General features: G+C 39.3%; 1 protein-coding gene across 4 annotated transcripts in view; it reads left to right on the forward strand.

Annotated features, from left to right (window-relative positions):
- TRIM37 (tripartite motif containing 37) overlaps nucleotides 1-15,178 on the forward strand; it is a 129,764-nt gene that overhangs the window by 47,881 nt on the left and 66,705 nt on the right. For all 4 annotated transcript variants that reach the window (XM_026456738.1, XM_023204629.2, XM_023204630.2 and 1 more), the window contains 5 exons: nucleotides 822-898; nucleotides 5,095-5,274; nucleotides 10,932-11,046; nucleotides 12,562-12,777; nucleotides 14,130-14,266. In XM_026456738.1, the coding sequence (XP_026312523.1) occupies nucleotides 822-898; nucleotides 5,095-5,274; nucleotides 10,932-11,046; nucleotides 12,562-12,777; nucleotides 14,130-14,266 (725 nt within the window). The remainder of the gene's footprint in view (nucleotides 1-821; nucleotides 899-5,094; nucleotides 5,275-10,931; nucleotides 11,047-12,561; nucleotides 12,778-14,129; nucleotides 14,267-15,178) is intronic.

Consider the following 15,178-nt stretch of genomic DNA (forward strand, 5'->3'; position numbering starts at 1 on the left):
TTATCATGTCAAGCCTCAAAAGTTGCCTCAGGTCGTTTCAAGCAAGGTAGACCAAAAATGAAGGGGTTAATAGTACTTGTACCCCTCTGTAGTCATGTCCCAGTAGACACTCTAGATGTATAAGGATCTCTGTTCTCAGCCTTCATTGTCTCATTGGGGGAACAGATGTTTAAACAAGTAGTTATAATAAATGTGATTCTTTTAAAACATAGACACCTGAAGTACTAGGGCAATACATAGGAAGTAATTATCTCTTTTTTTTTAAAAGAGTCTTGCCCAGTTAAACAAAAAGGGAGTAATTATCTTTATAAAAATAAAATCTATAGTAGAGATTTAAACAACTTCTCAATCTCTAGACAGAATCTTATATGGAATTCTAACATTAAAATCATATAGAAATTGTATTTGATTACTTTCAGCATAGGGTATTACCTTTTTGTATGTTGGTCTTACAAATTAATTTTTGGTTTAAAATTTTTTTTTGCCTCATTTCTAATGAAATTATTTTTCCCATTAGGGTTTTGGTTTTTTGTTAAAGTTGATTTGTAAGAGTTCTATGTATGTTAAGACTCTTAACCTTTCTCATGGTTGTTGATATTTCCCTTCATTTCTGTGCCTTAGTAGTTTCGCTTTTTTTTTTTTAATACACAGAAGTTTAAAGTTGTTAAGAACTCAAATCTGTTGGTGGTTTTTTTTTATTATTTCTTCCATTGCTTTGAGGCTTAGAAGTATTTCTCAATCTAGATATCAGATATTAATCTGCATTTTGTTTTATTGTAGCTTAATTTTTTTTACACTTCAACTGATTCTTCTTCTTTTAGGATGGAAATGGAGTTGTGCGAGGTTACTACTTATCTGTGTTTCTGGAACTCTCAGCTGGCTTGCCTGAAACTTCTAAGTAAGAAGTGTAATTAAATAACAACCTTAATGTGCATTTACATACATTCCCCCTAGCAATTTTTGTTAATTTTTATTTTTGTTAGTTACTGTATTGGTATGTCTGTTAAGATGTAGAGTAATATGAAATTGTTGGCATCATAGGATGGTATAGATTGGCAGTTCTCAAACTGTTTGGTTTCACACTCTTAAAATTATTGGGAACCCCAAAGAGTTTTTGTTTATATGGGTTACATATATTGTTATTTTCTGAGTCGGAACTTAAAACTGAAAAAAAAATTATTTAAAATTTTAATTCACTTTTGAGGTAACAACAAGCCTGTTGCATACTAACATAAATAACATTTTTAAATGAAAAGTAACTATTTTCCTAAAAAAATTTTTTTAAGAAAACTTGTATTGCTTTGCGTTTTTGGAAATCTCCTTACTATCTGGCTTAAAAGAAGACAACTGGATTCTCATGTCTGCGTTTATATTCAATTTTTTAAAAATATCATTTTGATTGAAATACATGTATAAAATCTGGCTGCAGTGTTCTACAACCATCACCAACATCTAATTTTATAACATTCTATTTACCCCACAAGGAATCCCTGTACTCATTATCTGTCACTTCCCATTCCCCCTTTCCCTCAGTCCCTGAGAACCACAAATGTACTTTTTGTCAAGGAGGAATATTTTTTAAAGTGGTTTTAGATAATTGTGGATCTTCTTTGATATTACATCCAAACTGAACAAGTGGTAGGTTGTTAAATGTTATTTATAATGGGGGATCTGGAATCATATTAATGATTTTTTTTTTTTAACTCTGTTACATGAAATCTGTTAGTTTGGTATGGAATGTCTGCTTTCAGCTAACATGAATCAAGAGGGATGAGATCTACCCATTTTCCTGCAACAACCAAAAAAAAAAAATCCTGATGAAACATTTTCTAGACACTGGACATGGTGGTAACAAATGAAAACAGTCCCTGAGAGATGAGAAATGCAAACTAGCTCTGTGATTTCTCCAGCTTACTGCCTTGAGAGAGTTTTCAGGCTGCAACACAGGGAGGAGCTGGGTTCTACTGAGGTAGAACCTGGCAGACTTAGTTGAGGGGATAGTGCTGAGAGTCTAGAAAGGACAATGCAGCTAGAGCTCATTGGACAAAATACCAGAGAGGAGAAAGCTGCAGAGACTAAAGTCTAGAGATCCGTAACGGGTTCCCCTTGAGTATTCAGCAGAGTACTTATCAGGGCATATGTGTGAGGAAACTACCTGAGATTGGGGAAAGAACTGCCTGACAGGATTAGAGGGAATAGTGATTACCTGGTGTTCACACGGGGCCAGGAACTGTGTCTGTTGGCAACCAACCATGGTGGAGAAATTTGTTAATTCATGGGTCATTGGGTATAATGCTAAGGAAGTTTTTGCCTTGATAGCAGAAATTAGCCCTAGACTGAACACTGCTCTGGACCCACCTAACAAAAGTGAGACCTGAAAGGATCAAATTGTTTTCAAGTAACTTAACTGCATCCCAGAAGGAAGCTCAAGAAAATTTATAAGGTTGCTGAAGTATCTAACATCCAACAGAGTAAAATTTGCAGTGTCTTTTGTTCAGTCAAAGGTTAATATGCCAGACTGGCTGGCGCATAACTGTAATCCCAGCACTTTGGGAGGCCAAGGCAGGAGGATTGCTGAAGACCAGGAATTTGAGACCACCCTGGGCAATATGGTGAGACCCTGCACAAATCTCAGCTACTCAGGAGGCTGAGGCAGGAGGATTGCTTGAGCCCAGGAAGTCGAGGCTGCAGTGAGCTGTGTCTGCACCACTGCACTCCAGCCTGAATGACAGAGTGAGACCATGTCTCAATTTATTTATTTATGTAATGTATTTTGAGTCTCACTTTATCACCCAGCTTGGAGTACAGTGGCATGATCTCAGCTCACTGCAACCTCTGCCTCCCAAGTTCAAGCAATTCTCCTGCCTCAGCCTCCCAAAACAGCTGGGATTACAGGCACGCAACACCACGCCCAGCCAATTTTTGTATTTTTAGTAGAAACGGGGTTTCACCATATGGCCAGGCTGGTCTTGAACTCTTGACCTCAGGTGATCCGCCCACCTCAGCCTCCCAAAGTGCTGGGATTACAGGTGTGAGCCACTCTGCCTGGTCAAGAATTCTTTATATATTTTGGATACTAAACCTTTATCAGACATATGATTTGCAAATAGTTTCTCCCATTTGGTAAGTTGTCTTTTCACTTTCTTGATAATGTCCATTAATGCACAAAAGTTTATAGACTGTATCTTTGTCTTTTTGTAAACCTGAAAATTTTATAAGATTGGATATATAAATCAGAATATATTGGCTTTCCCAGTGTATACTTCTTTTCTTTTTGAGACAGGGTCTTGCTGTGTCACTGAGGCTGGAGCACAGTGGCAGAATTATGGCTCACTGCAGCCTCAGCCTCCTGGGCCCAGGTGATCCTCCTGCCTCAGTCTCCCAAGTAGCTGGGATTACGGGAATGCACTACCATACCCAGCTAATTTTTTTGGTTTTTGTTTTTATAGAGATGGGGTTTCACCATGTTGCCCAGGCTAGTCGCAGACTCCTGGGCTCAGGCGATCCACCCACCTCGGCCTCCTAAAGTGCTGGGATTACAGGTGTTAGCCACTGTATCCAGCTTACTTATTTTCTTTCTCTTTTTCTTTTTAACTTTTATTTTAGGTTTGGCGTTACGTATGAAGGTTTGTTACATAGGTAAACTCATGTCATGGGGGTTTGTTGTACAGATTATTTCATCACCCAGGAATTAAGCCCAGTACTTGACAGTTATCTTTTCTGTTCCTCTCCCTTTTTCCACCCTCTGCCCTCAAGTATACCCCAGTGTCTGTTGTTTCCTTCTTTGTGTTCATAAGTTCTCATCATTTAGCTCCCACTATGTAAGTGAGAACATGTGGTATTTGGTTTTCTATTCCTGCATTAGTTTGCTGAGGATAATAGCCTCCAGCTCCATCCTTCCATGTTGCACAAAAAACATGATCTCGTTCTTTTTTATGGCTGCATACTTATTTTCTATTAGGAAATTTTATAGCCTTTGATTTTCTGAATACACAATAATTTGCTTTGCTATAACTTGTGCTGGAAAAGTACAGTAGAGTATTTCAAAATTTGTATTTTAAAATTGCAAGGTGATAAACCTCAAAGGATAATAGAAATAACAGAATATTTATGTATGAGGAAACATGTAGTGAATATAAGGAAAAAATATTGCATTAATAAAACAAAAGCAACTTTGAATTACTTCTTTATTCGAAATTTATTTATGTTTTGAGGTGTTATTTTATACCTGATATATTGGCAAACATCTTTATGAGGAAAAAAGGACCTAGTGCCATTCATGTTTTGGTGGTTTGTTCAAAATACTGCTGTTTTGGCTGGGTGCAGTGGCTCACGCCTGTAATCCCAGCACTTTGGGAGGCCAAGGAGGGTGGATCATCTGAGGTCAGGAGTTTGAGACCAGCCTGGCCAACATTACGAAACCATGTCTCTACTAAAAATACAAAAAATTAGCTGAGTATGGTGGCGTGCGCCTGTAATCTCAACTACTTGGGAGGCTGAGGCAAGAGAATCACTTGAACCGGGGGGCAGAGGTTGCAGTGAGCTGAGACCCTGCCACTGCCCTCTAGCCTGGGCGACAGAGTGAGACTCCATCTCAAAAAATAAATAAATAAATAAAAATGTAAAAAAACTGCTCTTTTTCTGACTGGGCGTGGTGGCTCATGCCTGTAATCCCAGCACACTGGGAGGCCAAGGTGGGTGGATCACCTGAGGTCAGGAGTTCAAGACCAGCCTGGCCAACATGAACCACCATCTCTACTAAAAATACAAAATTAGCCAAGCATGATACACACCTGTAATCCCAGCTACTCTGGAGGCCGAGACAGGAGAATCACTTGAACCTGGAGTCAGAGGATGCAGTGAGCTGAAATCGCACCATTGCACTGCAGCCTGGGCAACAAGAGTGAAACTCCATCTCAAAAAGTAAAAAAGCCCAAAATACTGCTGTTTTTATAAATGATAAAAGAAATGTAACTGTATATATCAATAAGGTTTCCTCTCAGGTGATTACTTAGTGACCTTAATGTTTAGATGAGTTTGTCTTTTATTCTTATTTTACTAACTGTATAGTAATGGTCTGTTTTTCAATTTTAGATATGAATATCGTGTAGAGATGGTTCACCAGTCCTGTAATGATCCTACAAAAAATATCATTCGAGAATTTGCATCTGACTTTGAAGTTGGAGAATGCTGGGGCTATAATAGATTTTTCCGTTTGGACTTACTTGCAAATGAAGGATACTTGAATCCACAAAATGATACAGTGATTTTAAGGTAATAGGAAAAATTTAATGTTGTGGTTTTTATTGTGGGGAAATAATATCATTGGAACTGTATTTCAAAGATCATTTGGTTAACAAAGATGAATATTGAAATTCACACTAACTGTAACCTTATCACTTTCTTTTATTTTATTTTTTTTGAGACGGAGTCTCGCTCTGTCGCCCAGGCTGGAGTGCAGTGGCCGGATCTCAGCTCACTGCAAGCTCCGCCTCCTGGGTTTACGCCATTCTCCTGCCTCAGCCTCCCAAGTAGCTGGGACTACAGGCACTTGCCACCTCGCCCGGCTAGTTTTTTGTATTTTTTTTTTTTTTTAGTAGAGACGGGGTTTCAGCGTGTTCGCCAGGATGGTCTCGATCTCCTGACCTCGTGATCCGCCCGTCTCAGCCTCCCAAAGTGCTGGGATTACAGGCTTGAGCCACCGCGCCCGGCAACCTTATCACTTTCTTAACTGTTTTATTTAAGTGGATAATAATCAAAAATTTGTAGTCAAAAAGTCAAACTTTTTTTTTGACATCTAGTTAGTAATTCCATTAAAGATACGCTGGGTGTGGTGGTGCGCCGGTGTTTCCGTCTACTCTGGAGGCTGAGATGGGAGGATAGATTGGGCCCAGGAGTTTGAGACCAGCTTAGGAAACATAATGAGACCCCCATCTCTTTAAAAAGAAAAAAAAATGTGTGTGGGGGGGAAACTACAACTTCCAGTAAATATAATAATGTTCCGTTTATCTGTTGAACTTCTTAGTGACTTCACCATTTGGAAATCTAAGAATAGTGAGGGATAAAGTGTTGATTTTTTTCACTTCACAGTGCATGTTATATTTGAGTGACTGGTTTTACAACTTAATTTTATAAAGCAGCTATCAGTTATTTGTGAATAACAGCAAATTAATAGTAGAAGAATCAAGATGAAAGTTGATGAAAACGAGCAATTTTCTACTTTTTTCTTAAACTTTTATTTTAGGTTCAGGGATACTTATGTAGGTTTGTTATACAGGTAAACTCACATTGTGGTGATTTGCTGTACAGATTACTTAATCATCCAGATACTAAGCCTGGTACCCAGTAGTTATTTTTTTCTGATCCTCTCCCTCTACCCTCAAGTAGGCTCCAGTGTCTGTTGTTTCCCCTCTTTATATCCTTGAGTTCTCATAATTTAGCGCCTTTTTTTTTTGAGATGGAGTCTCCTTCTGTCGCCCAGGCTGGAGTGCAGTGGCCGGATCTCAGCTCACTGCAAGCTCCGCCTTCCGGGTTCATGCCATTCTCCTGCCTCAGCCTCCTGAGTAGCTGGGACTACAGGTGCCTGCCACTGCATCCGGCTAATTTTGTTTTTGTATTTTTAGTAGAGACGGGGTTTCACCATGTTAGCCAGGATGGTCTCAATCTCCTGACCTCTTGAGCTACCCGCCTCGGCCTCCCAAAGTGCTGGGATTACAGTCCTGAGCCACCGCACCCGGCCCATTTAGCTCTTAAATAATAAGTGAGAACATGTGGTATTTGGGAAAACCATCAATTTTTTTTTTTTTTTTTTTTTTTTTTTAAGACAGTTTTTCTCTAGCTGCCCAGGTTGGAATGGAGTGCAATGGCACGATCTTGGCTCCCTGCAGCCTTCGCCTCCTAAGTTCAGGCGATTCTCCTGCCTCAGCCCCCTGAGTAGCTGGGATTGCAGGCATGGGCCACCACGCCCGGCTAATTTTGTACTTTTATTAGAGATGGGGTTTCTTCGTGTTGGTCAGGCTGGTGTCAAACTCCCGACCTCCGGTGATCCACCCACCTCGGCCTCCCAAAGTGCTGGGATTACAGACGTGAGCCACCACGTCTGGCCAAAACCATCAATTTTTTATTGTTGATTGTTGCTGTAGTATTTACAAGAAAGGACAGAACATAAATACTGACTATAAAACAACAGCCCTATTTAGCCAGGCATGGTGGCTCATGCCTGTAATCCCACACTTTGGGAGGCTGAGGTAGGTAGATCACCTGGGGTCAGGAGTTTGAGACCAGCCTGGCCAATATGATGAAATCGTATCTTTACTAAAAATACAAAAATTAGCCAGGCTGTGGTGGTACGCACCTGTAACCCCAGCTACTCAGGAGAATCGCTTGAACCTGGCAGGTGGAGGTTGCAGTGAACCGAGATTATGCCACTGTACCCCAGCCTGGGCAACATAGCAAGACCCCGTCTCAAAAATAATAATAATAAAGTAAATAAAAACAACAGCCCTGTTTAACGTGGGGTAGTCTTTACACAGGTCAGAAGTTTTTGGGCATTGGCTGGGCACTGTTGCTCATGCCTGTAATCCCAGCACTTTGGGAGGCTGAAGTGGGTGGATCACCTGAGGTCAGGAGTTCAAGACCAGCCTGGGCAACATGGTGAAACCCTGTCTCTACTAAAAATACAAAAATTATTTGGGCGTGGTGGTGGGCACCTGTAATCCCAGCTACTTGGGAAGCTGAGGCAGTTGAATCGCTTGAGCCCGGAAGGCAGATGTTGCAGTGAGCCGAGATTTCACCAGTTCACTGCAGCCTGGGCGACAAGAGTGAAACTCTGTCTTAAAAAAACAAAAAACAGGCCAGGCGCGGTGGCTCAAGCCTGTAATCCCAGCACTTTGGGAGGCTGAGACGGGCGGATCACGAGGTCAGGAGATCGAGACTATCCTGGCTAAGATGGTGAAACCCCATCTCTACTAAAAAATACAAAAAACTAGCCGGGTGAGGTGGAGGGCGCCTGTAGTCCCAGCTACACGGGAGGCTGAGGCAGGAGAATGGCATGAACCCGGGAGGCAGAGCTTGCATGCAGTGAGCTGAGATCCGGCCACTGCACTCCAGCCCGGGCGACAGAGCGAGACTCTGTCTCAAAGAAAAAAAAAACAAAAAACAAACAAAAAAAGATTTTTGGGTATCATTACATGATGTTATAATTTGATGATCAAAATGAGAACTTGAATATTTAAAAAAAGAGATTAAAATATGTTCGTAACTGAGAAGTTTCAGAGTATTTAGCAGTTTAAAAAGTTCTCATCACAATTTGAAATTTTTTTTTCTTGAGAGTGATTTAATGTACTCCTAAATTTCCCTTAGTCAGAGCTCTTTGTTCTTGAGCATACTGGACAGATCATATCAGCATTACTCTCAGGTGTTTTCCATAGCTTTCTGGAAGTATAAAGAAGTTTAACAAGGGATATGATTTTCAGTGTAGGGAAAAAGATTCATGTTTTTGTTATTATTTTGTTTTGTTTTGTTTAGAGGCAATGTCTTGCTATATTTCCCAGTCTAGTCTAGAATTCTTGGGCTCAAGTGATCCTCCTGCCTCAACTTCCCAAGTAGGTGGGATTACAGGTGCATGCCACTGTGCCTGGAATCATGTGGTTTGAAGGGAGGGATTATTTTAGTTATCTTCATATAGCTTTTCAGACTTTTGGGGTTTAACTGTTCGCCAAGAGAAGTAATTTATTGCTATTTCATGCTTCAGCCCTAGAGAGAATTACAAAATTACTCAAACATCAGTTTTACCAACCTGCAAAAGACCCATTTTCTTATAGTTTTAGTTTCATCCTTATTAGCGTTATGTATTAGTACAGAAACAAATTCTTGTTATGACATCATTTTTTTTAAAGCAACATTGAGTCTGTACCATATGCCTGACACTGAGTTGCTAATAAGAAAAATACAGACATGGTTTTTGTCCACAGGGAACTCAGGATGAAATTGGCAGATAATAAAAGAATTTACTACTCTCTTATTATAAAATAATGCTATAGTGGCATCATAAGTAAATTGCTATGAAATTCGTGGATAGGGAGCTTCTCATTATCGTATTATATTTATTTATTTAATGAAACATTGCTCAAACTTTAAACCTCATTTAGTTCAAGATTCTGGTGGAACTTTATTAGAAAGTTATTTAAGGCTTTTTTGTAACTATGAATATATATTTAATTCTTTCATTAAAGCAGAAAGTTAAGAAAATTTACCTGCTGCTTGGTTTTGTTTTAATGGCAAAATATTATAATGCTCAGGGTTAACCAGTGGTTTAAGTCATTCAAAGAAAATAATAGTGTTTAGACGATCTTACTTTAATGTCTTACCAGTGGGTGCTTCCTAGACTGTGATTCATCTCTGCTCAGTTGAGTGAATCGTCTCTGCTCAGTTCAGTTCAGAACATACTTTAATCTGTTTATTTTAATTTATTTTTATTTCATATTATATTATATTATATTAGAGACGGAGTTTCGCTCTGTTGCCCAGGCTAGAGTGCAGTGACATGATCTCGGCTCACTGCAACCTTTGCCTCCCAGATTCAAGTGATTCTCCTGCCTCAGCCTCCTGAGTAGCTGGGATTACAGGCGCCCACCACCATACCCGGCTAATTTTTGTACTTTTAATAGAGATGGGGTTTCACCATGTTGGCCAGACTGGTCTTGAACTCCTGACCACAGGTGATCTGCCCGCCTCGGCCTCCCAGAGTGCTAGGATTACAGGCGTGAGCCACTGTGCCCAGCCAATCTCTTTTTTTAAAAAAAATACTCAAGTTCTCATTTTGATAATCCAAATATAACATATAATGATGCCCAAAAACTTCTGACCTATCAAGACTACCCCAACATTAAATACGACTGTTGTTTTATAGTCGGTGTTTATGTTCTGTCCTTTCTTGCATGAGAATTCTTGACTGAAACTAGATATCTACTCCCAGATAACTGTTAAATGGTCAGTAGGTTCTTACACCAAGGTGTAAAATCCTAGAAAAAAATGGACAGCTAACATTGTGTAGCTGGGTAAAAGGCTGGAAGGAATGAGAGAGAGGTAGATGTCCAAATTAATCTTGTCTTGTGGTTTTTCCGTTCTTAAAAAACACCTTCACACATACACTGCAATTTTTTCACTATAAATATAGTTACATTAGTCTATGTAACAAAGGTAGAGGTTTGTTTGCTTTAGTAAGTATTAGTTTTTTTTTTTTAATTAAAACAACTGGATAGATTAAGATTCTGTCATTTATATATTAATATGATTTTATGTAGATGCGGTACTTTTTTTTCCTAATCTAAGCTGAAATAATGCCATAAGGGCAGTTTTGATTGCTATCTTGAAGGGTTCGGGATATAGTTTATTTAGAGCATGTAACTCTTTGGGGGACAGTAAAGCAATCCTGGGTGGTTGACCCAGTAAATGATTTTTTTCTGAGGGGCAGGAAATATGGGAATGTGAGATGAAGTAGAGAAATATAAAGAGCAGCATTTAAAACTTTATATTTTGGTAGGGCCTGATTTAGGGAAGAAGGGGTAAGAGTTGTCTTTCTCCTTATAGGAGGGAACTGCATGGTATATGGCTCTCTTCTTCCCAACTCATGATCATCATTATATTTTAGTTACATTATTATAATATGCCTTAGTAGGTTAGTTTGGGAAGCTTAACTACAATGTACAATGTTATTTCTTTAGAAAGGTAGTTTGAGGACAACTGGATTTTCAGAATCTTGTGTCATAATCTGTGGACTACATCTATGAACAACAAATACTAGCAGCTCTAAGTTTATGTGAATTTTGGCCTTATAATCAAGTTAACCAAAATTGCAGAAATCAAAGCTAGACTCATAATATTTTACCATTTGAAATTTTTTTTTTTTTTTAATGTGGCATTTTTTTAAGGTTTCAGGTACGTTCACCAACTTTCTTTCAAAAATCCCGGGACCAGCATTGGTACATTACTCAGTTGGAAGCTGCACAGACTGGTTATATCCAACAAATAAACAACCTTAAAGAGGTAAGGAAATACATATTTCTGGTTTAGTGTTTCCTATTGTCCTTTTGGCTTGTTATATTTGTAATTAGATTTTATGTATTTATTGCTATTTGTAATTTTGTAGTTAATAATTAGAAAAAAAATCTAGTTATCCTGTTCCCCATCCTTACCGGTTCTGCAGTGTGCAGTTAGTTTAGTAACCACTAGTCACTTATGGCTATGTGAATTTTTATTTTACTTTATTTATTTTTTTACTTTGGAGACAGGGTCACACTCACTCTTGTTGCCAGGCACAGTTTCCACTAACTGCAGCTTCAGCTTCCCAAGCTTGGGTGATCCTCCCACCTTAGCCTCCCAGGTAGCTCTGACTTTGAGCAGGTGTCATGGCTAGTTTTTGTATTTTTTATGGAGACAGGGGTTTCTCCGTATTGCCCAAGCTGGTCTTGAACTCCTGGGCTCAAGCATTCTGCCTGCTTTGGCCTCCCAAAGTGCTGAGGTTACAGGTGTGAGCCACTGTGCCTGGTCTGTAAATTTAACTTGATTAACATTAAAAATTTAGTTCCTTAGTTGCAGTGGCCACATTTCAAGTGCTTGCATTGGGTACTGCAAATCTAGAGCATTTCCATCATTGCATAAAGTTGTTTTGAACAGTGTGGCTGTAGTTTGAGGTAAGCTCTTTGTGTTTCTGTCGGTGACTTAGTTTCTCTTCCACAAGTTATCTTGGATTTAGAGGATTCTAGGCTATAGCACAATTAAAAGTTGTCCCATCTTGAACTCTTAACTATTGTTGAATGAGCACTGGAGAAGATTAATTGATGAATTTTTATTTTACAATGATAAACTAAGGAATGTTTCATTTCCTTTAGGAACTCAGGATGTGGCGGGAGGTTTGGAGTGCTGAGAATCGTATAGGTCAGGGAGGAAAATATGAATAAATACATGCTTTCAGAGATTTTCATGTTAAATGTACTATTTAAAACTGCCTATATTCACTATACTGTTTGCTATTTGTATGTTTAGCTTAGGCTGGATATGAAAGAAGGAGGATGAGCATAAATGGGGCAGTTTATCTTTGTCATCAATTTTTTTCATAAATAAAAGGCAGTAGGGATTCAGAGAAATGGTTTAAGAAATGGTGCCAAGTGAAGTGGCTCACTCCTGTAATCCCAACATGTTGGGAGGCCAAGACCAGAGGATCATTTGAGCCCAGGAGTTCAAAACCAGCCTGAGCAACATAGCAAGATAAATAAAAAATGAAATTAGCTAAGCATGGTGGCACATGCCTCCAGTCCCAGCCACTTGAGAGGCTGAGGCGGTAGGATCTCTTAAGCCCAGTAGTTCAAGGCTTGCAGTGAGCTGTGATGGCACCACTGCACTTCAGCCTGGGCAACAGAGTGAGAAAGTTCTCAAAAAATAAATAAGGAAAGAAAGAAATGGTTTTAGGAGCATCTGGATGCATTTTTTTTTTTAGCTAGAAACATCTTTTACTGTGCCAGTGAGCTATGGCTAATATTCGTGCTTTTCTTGTTTTAAAAGAGACTTACTATTGAGCTATCTCGAACTCAGAAGTCAAGAGATTTGTCACCACCAGATAACCATCTTAGTCCCCAAAATGATGATGTTCCGGAGACACGAGCTAAGAAGTCTGCGTGCTCTGACATGCTTCTTGAGGGTGGTCCTACTACAGCTTCTATAAGAGAGGCCAAAGAGGATGAAGAAGATGAGGAGAAGATTCAGAATGAAGATTATCATGTAATAATGAGGCCAGTTTTAGATTTTTGTGTTTGATAAAAGAAACAGTGGAATCATGGCTTTTAACATATTACGTGCTGAAACAGTAGGCTAAAAATATTGTCCATTGATCTCCATTAGTAATGTATATATGCCCTTATGTAAATGTTAATAAGTTAGAAGTTGTTGAATCAAAGCATTTCAAGGTTCTGAAAAAAACAATACATTCTGTAAAACAAACTGTGATGTACATTTTAAAAACTAAACTACCATAAATTGTGGATTTTAAAAGTGTGTTCTGGCCAGGTGCAGTGGCTCACGCTGTAATCCCAGCACTTTGGGAGGCCAAGGTGGGCGGATCACATGAGGTCAGTAGTTCGAGACCAACCTGGCCAACATGGTGAAACCCTGTCTCTACTAAAAATACAAAAATTAGCTGGGTGTGGTGATGCTTGCCTGTAATCCCAGCTACTTGGGAGGCTGAGGTAGGAGAATCACTTGAACCTGGGAGGCAGAGGTTGCAGTGCACCAAGATTGTGCCACTGCACTCCAGCCTGGGAGACAGAGGAAGACTCCATCTCAAAGAAAAAGAAAAAAAAAAAAGGTGTTCTGTTTTCATTCACTGAAACTAGTACATACCTTGTCATTACTTACGTAGGTAGAATGATTCAGGATTTAGTAGATAACCAGGCTCTATCCCAGCTAAACAGCAGCCAGAATCCAGAATAAGAATTTAAGAAGTAGTTGATATTTTTACATAAGAAGGATGCCTAGATAGTTGGGTTTTTTTGTAGTAATTTTTAAGATGAGATACTTCAATTTTAAGTTACGATGAAGGACCCAGTGGGTCAAGAGAATGCACAGATTAAGTGCTTTGATAAACTAGAGATAATAGGGTTTGGAATGGAGCAGTCAGGTGAAGCAGTTAGTCTTTGATAAACTGAGTTAAAGGAAGGGTGAAGTTTGCAGGTAAGGCAGCTGAAAGTTGGGAAAGTTTTTGCTTAATAGTGGGTATTTTTTTTCTGTGCAGATAGGTGACAGTGTTAATTAATGACCTTGATAATGGTAAAATTAGGTAGAACTGAGGAGTGATGGTTTGAAATACAGCTCTGTGAGGAAGCTGATGGGGAATATGTGAAGGATTCCAGTCACACTGAGGGCCCAGCTGAAGGCGGCATGCATAAGTTAGTAAAATGATATCAGTGTGGTTGTGTGATTTTTCTCTACAGGGCTCAGCAGCTGAGGCACGGAAGCAGAAAATAGATTTTTGATAACTATATTATTCTTTGGTGCTTGGTTTATGGGGTGGATGGGGTGATCAACTGAGTAGAAACATTTGGAATACATGTCTTGTTTTCTTGCCATTGATCTAGCACGAGCTTTCAGATGGTGATCTGGATCTGGATCTTGTTTATGAGGATGAAGTAAATCAGCTAGACGGCAGCAGTTCCTCTGCTAGTTCCACAGCAACAAGTAATACAGAAGAAAATGATATTGATGAAGAAACTATGTGAGTATCCCACTTTACTACTGTAAAACATTTAAGTGGTAATTAGAAGCATATTAACTAACTCACACTTAAAAGTAGGGACATTCAGCACTTTTTTGAAAGATTGAATCAATAGCCAGTTTTCTCCCTCTAGTCTCTGGGCTCTTAGCCAATAATTTTTGTTTTTGTTTTAACTTTTAAATTTGAATTTTGAAATTATTTTGTGCCTAAGAAAAGTTCAGAATTCCATATTTCCTTCACACAGATTCATTCACTATTAATATTTTGCTTTATGTTTCTCTGTATATAATTTTTTTCTGAAACACTTGAGATTGAATATACTTCTCATTGTCTACTTTTCTAAAAACAAGGATATTCTTACATAACTATAGAATAGTTATCAAGATCTGGAAATTAACATTAATGTAATACTGTAACCTTCTAAAAATTTGCCAGTAATGTCCTTTGTCAGGATCACATTGCATTTAGTTGTTAAATTGATTTAGTTATCTTCAATCTGGGTTACTTTTTAAAAAATTTGTTTTTCGGCTAGGCGCGGTGGCTCACACCTGTAATCCCAGCACTTTGGGAGACCAAGGCGGGTGGATCACGAGGTCAGGAGATCGAGACCATCCTGGCTAACACGGTGAAACCCCGTCTCTACTAAAAATACAAAAAGAGCCGGGCGCGGTGGCTCAAGCCTGTAATCCCAGCACTTTGGGAGGCCGAGACGGGCGGATCACGAGGTCAGGAGATCGAGACCATCCTGGCTAACACGGTGAAACCCGGTCTCTACTAAAAAATACAAAAAATTAGCCGGGCGAGGTGGCGGTCGCCTGTAGTCCCAGCTACTCGGGAGGCTGAGGCAGGAGAATGGCGTGAACCCGGGAGGCGGAGTTTGCAGTGAGCTGAGATCCGGCCACAGCACTCCAG

The sequence above is a fragment of the Piliocolobus tephrosceles genome, chromosome 16 (genome assembly GCF_002776525.5).
Source record: "Piliocolobus tephrosceles isolate RC106 chromosome 16, ASM277652v3, whole genome shotgun sequence".
Lineage (NCBI taxonomy): Eukaryota > Metazoa > Chordata > Mammalia > Primates > Cercopithecidae > Piliocolobus > Piliocolobus tephrosceles.